At 34.2% G+C, this 12,734-nt stretch overlaps 1 protein-coding gene across 1 annotated transcript in view; it reads right to left on the bottom strand.

Annotated features, from left to right (window-relative positions):
• Nucleotides 1-529: 529 nt before the first annotated feature.
• Nucleotides 530-12,734, bottom strand: part of RpS23 (ribosomal protein S23) — a 30,113-nt gene continuing 17,908 nt past the window's right edge. Inside the window, exons 2-4 of the mRNA XM_089094403.1 lie at nucleotides 11,121-11,280; nucleotides 8,115-8,299; nucleotides 530-689 (exon numbers count right to left, since the gene is read on the bottom strand). Coding sequence (XP_088950529.1) covers nucleotides 607-689; nucleotides 8,115-8,299; nucleotides 11,121-11,280 — 428 coding nt within the window. The 3' untranslated portion in view covers nucleotides 530-606. The remainder of the gene's footprint in view (nucleotides 690-8,114; nucleotides 8,300-11,120; nucleotides 11,281-12,734) is intronic.

Below are 12,734 nucleotides of genomic sequence, written 5' to 3'. Positions count from 1 at the left end.
AAAGACTGGAGCGCAACCAGTCCCCCTCCCATATCCTTTTTAGCTGCAATCTCCTCAAAGACATCTGATCAAAATTCGTTATCTAAATTCACAAAGGTCAAATATTTTTAACACATATATTTATTATTTAACGTCAAGAGCGGTCTGATTCATCTAAAAAAAAGAGTGAAATAAATCATAATGTTTTGTGACATCGGATCTTCCTTTTTTTACAAAAATAAAAAAAAGCTTTTTTATGAATGATCTTGACAGGCGTTTATATCATGACTAAGAAACAAACAATTCCAACAAGATTGTACATGTAAAAATTCTTACTTGTGTTTTACCCAATAATATTGCTTCATATTTTTAGAATACTGAAAAACTGAGTTCAGACGTTCAGTTGCACGGTGGTGCAGTTAAATGGGGTTGAGTTGCACGGTGGTTCAGTTACACGCACACCCTTTTGACTATAATCAAACACCTTATGAATTATTTTAGCTGCATTGTCATATAAAAATGAAGTCTATTAAATAGAAGCTTAAACTAATCCCAGAAACAAGATTTTATTTAATTTGAATTACAATAAACGTACATCTCATTTTCTAGGTAGACAATAAGAAATTTTCAAGATCGTGGCCGCTCTTTCTTTTCCTTGTACAATGCCAAGAGGGACACGTTGGCAACTTTGACAACCTTGAAGCGTACACCTAAAATAAAATAAATCAGTCATTAGAAGATTATTACCTTCCCGTTTTTGCAATATTAACAAGAAACCCTAGAACCTCTAGGTTAGATAGCGCCTGCCGGAGAGAATGAAAATCAACAACATTCCAAGTAATGTGGCGTGACGTGATGTAACCATTTGATTTTTCCTTAATTCACAAGTTTTTAGTAAAAATAAGAAACACTAGCAAGTAATTGCAACAGAAACCAAGGCTAAGATGGCCCTTTCAACGTGAGTGAATAAACGAATGTTTTCTAAACCTGTCAATTTACAAAAAATTGACGAAGCAAAAGAGAAAGAGGAAAAAAGACAACAATCCAGACAAGCATTATCATTCTAATAAGAGGTGCTATCAATGAAATAATATTTTTCTAATATTTTGTGTTCCGACTTCAAGGTAGGAGGCGAAGTATATATTTGGCAAACCAGAAAAGCAAGGACCGAATTTCCTATTTATTGTTTGATACAAAAGAAGAAGAAGAAGAAGAAAAAGAAAGAATAATGAGCAATATGTATAGTTCTAGTGAAATGAAGCTTCACAATAATAAATGTGGGATATAAGATGTTTTTTTTAATAATTTAAAATATTATCAACTACTATCTTTGAGCATCTATCCTAAATCAAAGTTTGGTCAGAGCTTAACACAGCTGAGTAACTCTCATTGTTGTAAACGCCTGTAATTACAGTTACTTATAGTTAAAAGGGTAGAACAGTCTACGTCTATTCATTTCATACATTACATGAAGTTAAGGCTCATAAAGGAAGAATTGCATTGGGGATTTTGAAAGAAATACACATGCGCCCTTTTTTCATCCAGAAGGAAATAATCTTACTATACTTGTTTCAAAAACTATCAAGAATATCTACTTAGTAACTGCTGCAAAATACTCATGGAAGATTGATTTATGAGTCGTTGATACACTGAGCCTGAATTCTTAATCAAAAGCCAGAAGCATATCTACGGATGATTTTGACATCAGGAGTACTATAAAGAACATGCTACTAAATGGGAAGGAAAAACTCGTATACAATTATATCATGGGAATGATTATAGTACCCTACGTCAAAATATTAGCAAAACTAGTGGATTTTTGACATTTGCGGCGCTTATGGAGATAGAATAAGTTGAAAAAAGAAATTACGAAGACGAAGTAGATCCAAATGGTAATAAGGGGGACATTAATACCCAGAAAATTGACAGATGGGTAATTTACATCCGTAGGTAGTACTATTAGCGAAAGTAGAGGTTGCAGTGATGATATAAAAAGGATAATGGCCATGGCACAGACTATTTTTTATAGTTGGAAAAAGTTTGGAACAATAGAAAGATAATTCTTAGAACTAAGCCACGATGCTGAAACTTATGAAGCATGGTTGTGCAACGTGGATGCTACAAGGAAGTTGATTCAGAGGTTTTCAGATCAGTTGGCCAAGGAAATTTGAGATACTTGTTTTAGTAATTGTATATTGAAAAATAAGCTATACAAAAATTTGATTTAATGCCACTGTTTGGGGCTATATCAAAATAAGGTTAGGATGATTAGGTTACATTTTACCAATGAAGGATAATATACTAGCGAATATAGTACTTTTCGGCAATTGGACTAGGGAGTAACAAAGACCATATATAAATATATAGATGGAGCAAAAGAAAAACAGGAAAGAGACAACATTGCATAAGACAACAATTATATATATTTTATAACAAATAAAAAATGTAACCAAAATAACTAAAAAAGTGGAAATTTAGATTAGATAATAACAGCCTTTAATAACAGGAAAAAAAAAATAATCCAGACACAAGCATTATCATCCTAATAAGAAAACTGAAAAACCTGATCTAAAACAGAATTATAATTAACGAAAACAATTTATACGACTTTTATTTGCTCATAAATTGCTGCGTCGGGGTTAATGATATATTTCCCAATTAGTGTGTTTCGACTCCAAGTGTGCGCGGAGAGAAAACTCTACACTTGAACATCAGCATAATACAGTGAAAACAAGGAATGGACCACCCTTGCCATCAGTAGCGGATCCAGGGGGGGGGCGAGGGGGGCTAACGTCGTCTAATGTAGTGTGATTTACTTAATTAACGCAAGATTCCGTCAATTAAACTTGCTCCTAACGTAAGTTTATCGGATCGACATATTTTGCGCCTCCTCCCCCCTAAAAAAATCCCGGATCCGCCCCTGCTTATCATTTCTGTTTTATAGAATTGACAGTTTTTGGCAAGCTAGCAAACGAGTTAGCAACTCGTTTGCTAACATTTTTCAGCAATAAATCTTCTCTTGTCTGGGGTAACTTTTAGGTTGCTCCTTCTTCAAACCGGATATCTAGATTTCAGTCGTTCATAGGAACAAAATAATCACTGGTTATACATCAAAGCTCTTTGCTCAAAATATAAAATAAAGCAATTTTCAATCCAAAAGCAACATAAAACACTAGAAGGATACTACACATTTTTTTAAAGCATAATACTGAGACAGAATATGCAGTTACTGTAAAATAAACTATAAAAAGCTCCAATAGCTCAGATCAAAGCGCTGCATCTCATAGGAGACCTTCTAACTGTCAGAATACTGCAGATAATTTTAAAAAGAATAAATTTTAAACCTAAGGGAGCCTTATGACCACCCAAGTCAAATGCCCCCAATGCATCAAGCACCCCTTATAAAACACCATCTTCTAAGCCCCCTAGCTCAAATCCCTATCAGAAGGAATCACCAAGCCAACAAGCCTCCTTGTCCGGTGAGATGAGGTCAGCCTGCCCCCCCCTCCCAAGAAGAAACAAATCAGAATTACTACCAGGAATCAATCTCTTAACCCACAAAAAGGATACAGAACCAAAAATGTAATCCCCCAATATATGCTTATTCATTTTAAACTATAATGCAGTTCAGGCCATGAACATGCATCAACTACAGAAAACAAAAATTATTGCAGAATTGGCAAAAATCTACATCCCAGATTATGTGCTCATTCAAGCAAAAAAGATATTGCTTTACTTTTAACAAAGCTCAACATCGACAATGTTTCATATGAAGAATAAATCAACAAAACAAAATATATAAATACTCAATGGGAATGTAAGAGCAGACTAAGGAAATAAACGAAATGAACTAATATCATTCATGAACAATATGGACATTAATATTGCTTGCCTCTAGGAAATTCATTGAACCCAAAATCGATTACTTAAGTGTCTAGGATATTCTATCCTTAGACAGGATAAATTATCAGAGAGACAAGGAAGCGGGATAGCTTTATTAGTTAATAACAATATAAAATTTTGTGGCATAAATTTTCCAGATTTTAAAAATGATGTTGATGTAATTGGCATTAGTGTTTTGCTGAATAGTTTAAAAACCTACATAATAAGCTTTTATAACCTTAAGGGCCAAACTACAGATGCCAAGGTTTTCTTTAATTATATAAATAATTCTAATATGTTAAAAAATGTCATTATTTGTGGTGATTTCAATGCCCACAGCCTTTTGTGGGGGAATAAACCAGCAAATAAAGCTGGTAAATTCATTGAGCATATGACTTCAAATAATAATGAATTAGCTGTTGCTATCCCTACAAACCTGAATACATATTTCAACCCCAAAAGTGGCAGATTCTCCACATTTGACCTACAAATTGTGTCATTAAATGTTTTGAACAAAATTTACATAAATAAAATTGATAGTCTATGTACTGACCACTTTGCTATAGTTTGCTCTCTAAATGAACCTGCTGAAACTTTATCTCATACATCCAATTATATCAACACTAAAGCAGATTGGTCTATGTTCCAAAATAAGCTAAATGATGAAATTACATGTTTCACCCAAATTTCATGCATTTCTAACACAACAGTTGACACACATGCTGAAGCCTTGACATCTTTGCTAATAAATACAGCTAATCATGCTATCCCCAAGACAACACCTAAGAAAACATTCCCTAAACATATTCCTAAGGCATGGTGGACAAATGAGTGCCTAAATAAATGGAGGATAAAAAAGGCAGCTAGGACAGATTCATAAGAAAACCATCACCTAATACATATATAAAAAAATTACAATCCGAATCTAATCTAAAAAGGATTATAATAGATGCTAAATATAAATACTGGAATAATTTTGCAAATAATTTCTCCAGAGAAACGCATGAGCCAATTATACATAAAGTCATAAGCTACATCTGTGGGAAAAAGACTTCCCCTAACCCACTCCTGTATGAGCTTATACATAATAATACCCATTATGACAATGATAATGGAAAAGCTAACCTATTTGCAACTCTTTTTGTTAATAAGCTAACATCAAAGTAAACTGTCCACAATTCCCATGAACACATGTTACCAACCACGCCCAGGATCCGAGTACATAACCAATCCATTTTCAATCCAGGAATTGAATAATGTAATATATCAGATTAGGACCAAAACTAGCAGCAGCTATGACAATATACGCCCTACATGGATAAAGAATCTCACACCTTCATACAAACAAGAACTGCTAAATTGTTATAATCACGCTTGGGCATCGTCTAGGTTCCCCAATATATGGAAATGTTCGTCCCTCCTACCAATCCTAAAGAAAAATAAACCAAAAGATAACCCTGAGTCTTATAGGCCCATAATGATTACACCTGTGATGGGGAAAATAATGGAGAAAATGATATATCACAGACTCTTCTGGTTTGTTAAAAAAAATAATATGATCCCACACACTCAAACTGGATTCAGGAAATACCACTCTTGAACAGATACTTTCATTTTGCTAACAAATGCAATAAATGAATCTTTCTCAAAAAATAATATCCTAGTGGCAGCTTTCCTAGATTTTGAAGGGGCATATGACAATATGAACCAACAAATCCTTTTAAATAAACTTACAAACCTTGGACCACCCCCTAAGCTAGTATCTTTTATTAAATACTTCATAGAAGTGCGAAGTTTAATTGTTTGTGTTGGTTCAGCCTCTTCACCCTGAAAAACAATAACCAAAAGCCTACCTTAGGGAGCAGTCCTCAGTTGCCCCCTATTTGCCCTATATCTCTGGGACATGAACCTACCCCACACAAATCTACAATATGCTGATGATCTGGTGCTATGGTCATCTGGCAACACCTTTCAGATAGCACAGTCAAATCTACAAAAGTCACTTTTCCAGTTTGAAAAATTCTCTCAACATTCAGATTTACCCATTGCACCCACCAAGTCAAAAATAATCCAATTTCACCGGAAGCGAAACCATGTTGATGCAAAACTAACTATAAATAAATCAACTATTCGAAAAGATAATAATATTAATTACCTAGGTCTCATGCTTGACTAAAAACTTAATTTCCACCTCCATATTTCAAACACAATAAAAAAATGTTATAGAAAAGCAAATATACTAAAAAGACTTCTTTCCGCACCCTGTGGTTGTAAAGAGAAAACCTTACTCCAGTTTTATAAATCACACATAAGACCCCATATTGACTATGGGCTCATCGTCAATGGTGCATGTGCAAAGATCCAGATGCAAAAAATTGAAACAACACAAAATGATATAATACGTCTCATATTTGGTCTTAGGAAACCCACAAGCACCAAGTTTCTGCTTATGGAGAGTGGATTAACAACAATAAGGGAGAGACGTAGCTTTCTCTTGATAAAACATCTTACAAAAATTGAATCAAATAGCTCACACACATTACATAATTGGTTAAGAAATCCAGCCATGTATAGAGGTATTGCAGATGAGTATGCCAATATTCAAAAGAAGTTCCCTGTACCAGCAAAGTCTATTGCACCTACTTTCCCCCAATCCCCTCCATGGAATTGGTCATTTCCCGTAATAAATACTGAATTTTCAAAATGGAATAAAGATTTAACCCCCATTGCTTTCGTCGAGAAAAAATTTGCATAACTTAATACAATTACTTATAAAAATCACTTCCAAATATTTGTTGATGGGTCGAAAATGAATGAGAATGTTGCAAGCGGTGTTTTCCTTCATCACCTGAAAATTGCAATGGGTAAGAGATTATTTAATAATTTATCTATAATGTCTGCTGAGTTAAATGACATAATCATGGCATTAGAACACCTTAAGCAAAACCAACCTTTGATTGAACATTCGAATAATATTATCATCTATTCCGACTCTTTATCAAGCCTTGAGTTGCTGGCCTCAGCTCCTTAATATAAGTTGGACATTGACACTTATCATTGTCTCAGTATTATTGATAATCTTGCTTCAAGTGGCATAAAAACTTATTTTCAGTACATTCCTAGCCACTCTGGCATAAGTGGTAATCATCAGGTTGATGAAATAGCAAAAAATGCTATAAATATTGACCAGCCAAGTGGGAGACCAATCCCAATTAGAGATATTTACCGATGGAGGCTATCAGATATTAATTTTAATAAGATTAATCCTATCCTTTCCCCCTTTCCCAATAAGTATCTTTCTAAAATTTATCATAGAATTCGTTCTGGAACAAATGGACTAAATTTCCTTGCATTCTCATATAAGCTTTCTAATTCAAGTGGTTCAATTCCCCTGTCCCCTCTTTGCAGGCATTGTAATATGAATAATGAAACAATTGACCATTGCCTATTTGAATGTAATATGCTGACGTCTGCACAACATACCTTGCTTTGTAAACTGTTAAAATACTTCAAACACCACAAAATCCCACTATCAGCCAAGAGCCTAGCCAACTATACCTGCACACAGAGCATAGAAATCGACATCTATCATCTTATATTTGAACTCCTAGAGTCGAAAGATCTGCTGAAAGATATCTGAATATATCTAATAAATATGAGGCAATCAAGCCAGTAGCTCTGTAGCCCACAGAGTGAAGCAAAAGGAAAAGGGCTAAATAGTTTCACTGAAAAGCCCGCCTGCTGTTAAATAGAAGAAGAAGACCGCCCATTAGCAATTCTTGTTTTTTAGAGCCAATAAGTTTAACCATGAGTACAATTATGATTATTTTCTTTTTACACTATCTCGTATTTACATTTGAAGGATTTAGTCCATTGAACGAGAAATACAACAAGAGCTCAGCAACATAGCTATCAGTGTCTGGAATGACCTTCACGGAATCTTTAAGAGTTTTTACTAGCCTTTCATCATTCAAAAGAATGGCTAAATCGCATCTTTTTCAAAAGTGACAAGCATGACAAGAAAAAAAAAATGGTTAAAATGGATTTCACACTGGGTCTGGCCTTTTTAACACCAAGGGATTTAGGTAATCAAAACATCTAGCGCTTAAAACATAGGCTCATTAATAGCCAAAAATCATTTGCTGTGAGAAACAACAAGATCCCCCAAACTAGCTAAAGAGATGAAAACAAAAATTTGCCAATAATTAGAGTTTACTGTTTTTATGATGAGTAGCAAAAACAATAAAATTTACCTGGAATGTCACCGACGGCGTGACCTTTACGACCAAATCCAGCAACCAAAACTTCATCGTTTTCTTCAATGTAGTTCAAGCAACCATCACGTGGAACGAAGGCAGTTATTTTCTTGCCGTTTTTAATCAATTGAACTCTGACGCACTTACGAATGGCAGAATTAGGTTGTTTGGCTTCAACACCACTAAAAAGGAAAAGAAAATTGAGTGTTATTATAACCAATTTTCCTATATAACCAAATTATTTTGGTTATAACCAAAATAATAATCAAAATCTATCAAAGAAAAATCAAATTCTGAAAATTAGATCTTTTATTTGAAATAATTCTAGATGAGAATTTAACTTGAAAACCATAATGATTGATATATTTTGAAAGTGAAACCAATATAGTGCAATATTAAGATCAAGTTTCACCCTGCAATGAATCTTGAACTTGAAAAATCAGGTATTGACACAAAAATACAAACACATATTAGGGGCTACTACCTTTAGTTGTTCTTTGTTGTTTATTTCAATTCAGAGCCCCAGTTTTCTTATTCTGTCCACCCACCCCTTCCAAGAAACTACCAAAACCACCTGATCCATTAATACAGGGGATGCACAGAGGGGAACATATCTAAATTCCAGTACATGGTCAGTTTAAGTTTGTTTGCTTCTTCTTCATTTGCTTGTTAGGTCTATAGATAACATGGAGAGAGAGAGAGAGAGAGGGGGGGGGGGGTCATTAACTTCTTTTTTCTTTGCCTAATTTCATGGAATGACTCATATCTCCTTTTTTGAAACCCCTTGCTAGCAATAACGACGCTTCTTCAGGATATTTATTATTAATCTACGTAGTGTTTCTTCCAAATTGAAGGAAAGGGAAGTTGGTGTATGGGGTGGTTCAGTTGATGGCAGCAATTTTTTCCTCTTCTAGAATCTTGATCCACTGGACTATATCTAAAGGGATTATGCAGGATACTTTCAAAGGTCAGATACCAGTTCTCAGATTTTTATAGCTTAAATTACTAAACACTACAGAACTATGTTTACAGTTACGAAAAGCCAAGACAATAATAGCTGAATCAGTCTCTGAATAGAAAAACTGCATTTGGCAGGGGACCCACTCAAAAAAATTCCCAAAGGCCCAGTCTACAGCTCTCGCCGATCCTGAATAAACCCTCTAGATTTGGACTTGGGTTGACCTATGTTTAAAGATAAAGTATAAAGATCAAATACTTTTGATCACGAATAAAGACAGGCTATATCGTCAGAAAACACAAGCAATGCATTTTTAAGCTGTAAATGTTTGTGTAATATTTATGATTCTCTTTTTTCCAAGAATAAAAATCTTCTGTGTCCCATCCCATGTGTTCAGGTGTGACTTAGGCCATATTACTGCACAGGCTTCCATTTTGACACCCATTGTGAACATAATGTTGGGTATACCATGATTGAGCCAGATAAAATAGTTTAAGAAGTTCAAGGACTGCAATACATATTAAGTAAAAAATGAAAGACAATGAATATATAACACAAGTCTAAAGCAGAAGCTTATAAAACAATAGACCCGTTTCTAGTAAACAATAGTTCAAGACATTTTTACAATATATAAACTTCTTTCTTCTCCAGCTTAATATTTAAGTTACCACTGAACTCAGAATCAAGATCCTCTCCATCAATAGAAGAATACATTGGCCTAGTTTCTTTGCAAGTTTATTAAAGCTGATCCTTGACACTGACCCGACTCAAGCCTGACCACAAACAATAGATCAGAAAAGTAAGACTTTAGAAAAAGAAAGAAGCTAACATAACCCTGACCTATCAAATCCATGCTAAATCAGCCTTCTGATATTTTATTAATACTTGTCTTTGAATTCCAGAATTTTATATCTCATGTAAATAGTGAGTTTTTTTCTTGGCTAGTATGGCTAGTGTTGAATTAACACCCAGAAGTTCCAAATTTAGAGCTTCCCTGCACCATATTTACATATTTAAAATAACCCATTGAATTGACACCAGAGATAATCAGCACCAATGATGTATTGTCCCAGCCCTTTCTTTCCTTAGTCATGAGCAATTGCATATTTCTTGAGCAAAATTATACTCACTATAGCCAATAATTAGAAGAAAGTTGATTCTTTATTAAAAAGATTTGGTATTGCATGTAAAGCTTGTCTTTGGTTCCCCAAACCAATAAACACCTTTATTTACAAGCCTAAATTGTCAACATACCACTTTCCTGGTCCAAAGCCTTTCTTCTCATAATTTCATTTTTTTTTGCACTCCTAGGAAAGTAATACGTCCCTGAGTAGTAGTTTCGACTAACCTGAGGAGAGAGGAATCCCTTAATACCCCTCCCTCTATGCACAGACAGATGGTAGTAACCCTTCCATTGGAATAACTGAAGGACATTTAACAGTAATATACTGATAGTAACAAAAATCTACATGTTTTGTTATTAAAAAACCCATTTTTGAAGGGCCAGACCAAACCCCCTTCACTTCTTCTGGTGCCTTGAGGAAAATTGGAATGCTAAAACTGTGTTCTAATTTGTTTTCTCAACCCCAGAACACTTAGATCAATACCAGTAAAATTAGAACAAAAAGTGAGTCTGAAACATTGTTTGTCTTTAATCAACATGAAAAAAAAAATAAAAAAAAAAAAAAAAAAAAAAACAATAAGAATATTGCATCATTATGCAAAATAAAACAAAAGACAAATTCATTTTTTTTTCTTTCTTTAAGCTCAACATAAAAAGACACAAGAGATAGGGGAAATTTTTTTAACTAAAATACCCTGATTTTTACCAGCTTGACCAGCTTAGAGACCCACTATTTTAAAAATGACAATGGGGAATTCAAAATCCAGGAAGCTGAACTGTGCATAGAAAGTCCTGTTTATGTTGTTATCATGTTCCCTTTTCTGCCATTATCTATGGTTATTAGGTGATGCAATAACAAGCCTGTATTTACCTTTTTTGGTTTAATAAACAAGAACAATTCTAAAGGGTAATATATACATACACTTTTTCAAGGACAATTCCCTTTGCATGAGATGCACCTCCAAAAGGGTTAGCCTTCCATCTTGTGCCTAAATGAGCTTTCTTGTACTCTTTGTCATTCCATCTTTGGTCACGTCTGTGATTAACGTGTTTCCTGGCTGTTCTTAGACCACTTGGCTTACCTGAATAAGAAAGATAAGTAAAGTAAAAGATGAGCAAACTTTTCTTGCAAGAAGTTGATGACAAATTACAATTAAAGTACCACATTTTTTGTTGTGTAAAATCATGCAGGTCTCACCTCAAAAATGTTACCACTACTTTTTTAAAGCTGAGAGATTAAGCATACTCCCAGGCTCTAATGTTGTGCTGATAACAAAACATTACAAATTACTGGTAAAATCCAAAATATGGAAGTTTCTCACTAGGGGTTTGCTTGCCAGTAATTGAATCAACCAACAAACTTTATCAACATAGGAGATAGCATGAAGATAGACTTTGGAGGTTGAATTTGTGTTTTAATTAGGAAAAAAAAAAATTCCAAGAAAAAATGAGCCACAAAGGGTGAAATCATGAACTTAAAATGGTTAGATGATGTAATACTAGCATAAAAACTGCAAGAATAACAAGCAAATCCAATTTTTAACTGCAAATGCACATTATCAGAAGAAAAGACATAACTTTCTACTGGGCAAAGGGGCAAATCTTTTTATAGAGTTGTTGCAAGAAAAAGTCTATTCTAAGAGCTAAAAAATAGCTGAGAGAAACCCTTTTTGTCCAAGGACTTTTCTTCACTCCTCTCCTTCCAATGTATAAGATTGGAATTTTGAAATAAGCCTTATTCACTCAAAACAATTGAAGGTCTGAAAATTTGCCTTCCAAAGGGAAATCAACCAAGCAGCTCAAAGAGCAAGCATCCCTAATCATGCAATTACCCCACTTTGTTTGTAGATATTTTCATAGATAAGGGAGGTATGTCATGCCTTTTATGAACCAGCATCACACACAGAATCAAAGTATTTATGATTGGAGGCACAAAGTAGACTTGTGAGACCCTTAACCATAAAATACTTAGCAAAAAGAGAGGTATATTACAGGTTGCTCAAAACCAGAAACATATATCCTAGTGCAAAATTTCTGGAGAATCTATCAGAATGATGATAAAAAGAATAGTTTTGTTGACCATGCTTATATATATATATATATATATATATATATATATATATATATATATATATATATATATATATATATATATATATATATATTTATATATATCCCATCTTGTGCCATCTTAATGCATGAACCCTAGCTCTAATTTTAGCCATGAGTTTTAAAGTTTGTTGTAATGAACTGTAAGAAAGGAGAAACTCTAAAAATGAATCTCGAGAACAATGCTCCAAGAGAGGGAGAAAATGCTCCAAGAAGTTCAAATAGCCTCCCCCCCTCTCCCAGCCCAAGCCCTTTTTTCCTCAAAATTTTAAGATAGCCATTTGATTCAGCACAGTTGAAAGGCCTGATAACTATACCTTTGAGGATACAATGACCCCCACACCACCTAAGGAAACAGCTGTAGGTTAGACAGTTTGCCCATGTTGGTCACAAATATTATTTGTTATTAGGAAGTATGCATGGCTGA

The sequence above is a fragment of the Artemia sp. Qi Xiang Cuo genome, chromosome 9, assembly GCF_049724085.1.
Source record: "Artemia sp. Qi Xiang Cuo chromosome 9, ASM4972408v1, whole genome shotgun sequence".
NCBI lineage: Eukaryota > Metazoa > Arthropoda > Branchiopoda > Anostraca > Artemiidae > Artemia > Artemia sp. Qi Xiang Cuo.
Note: the sequence above shows the minus strand (reverse complement) of the source record. Positions and strands in the feature narration are given on the sequence as shown.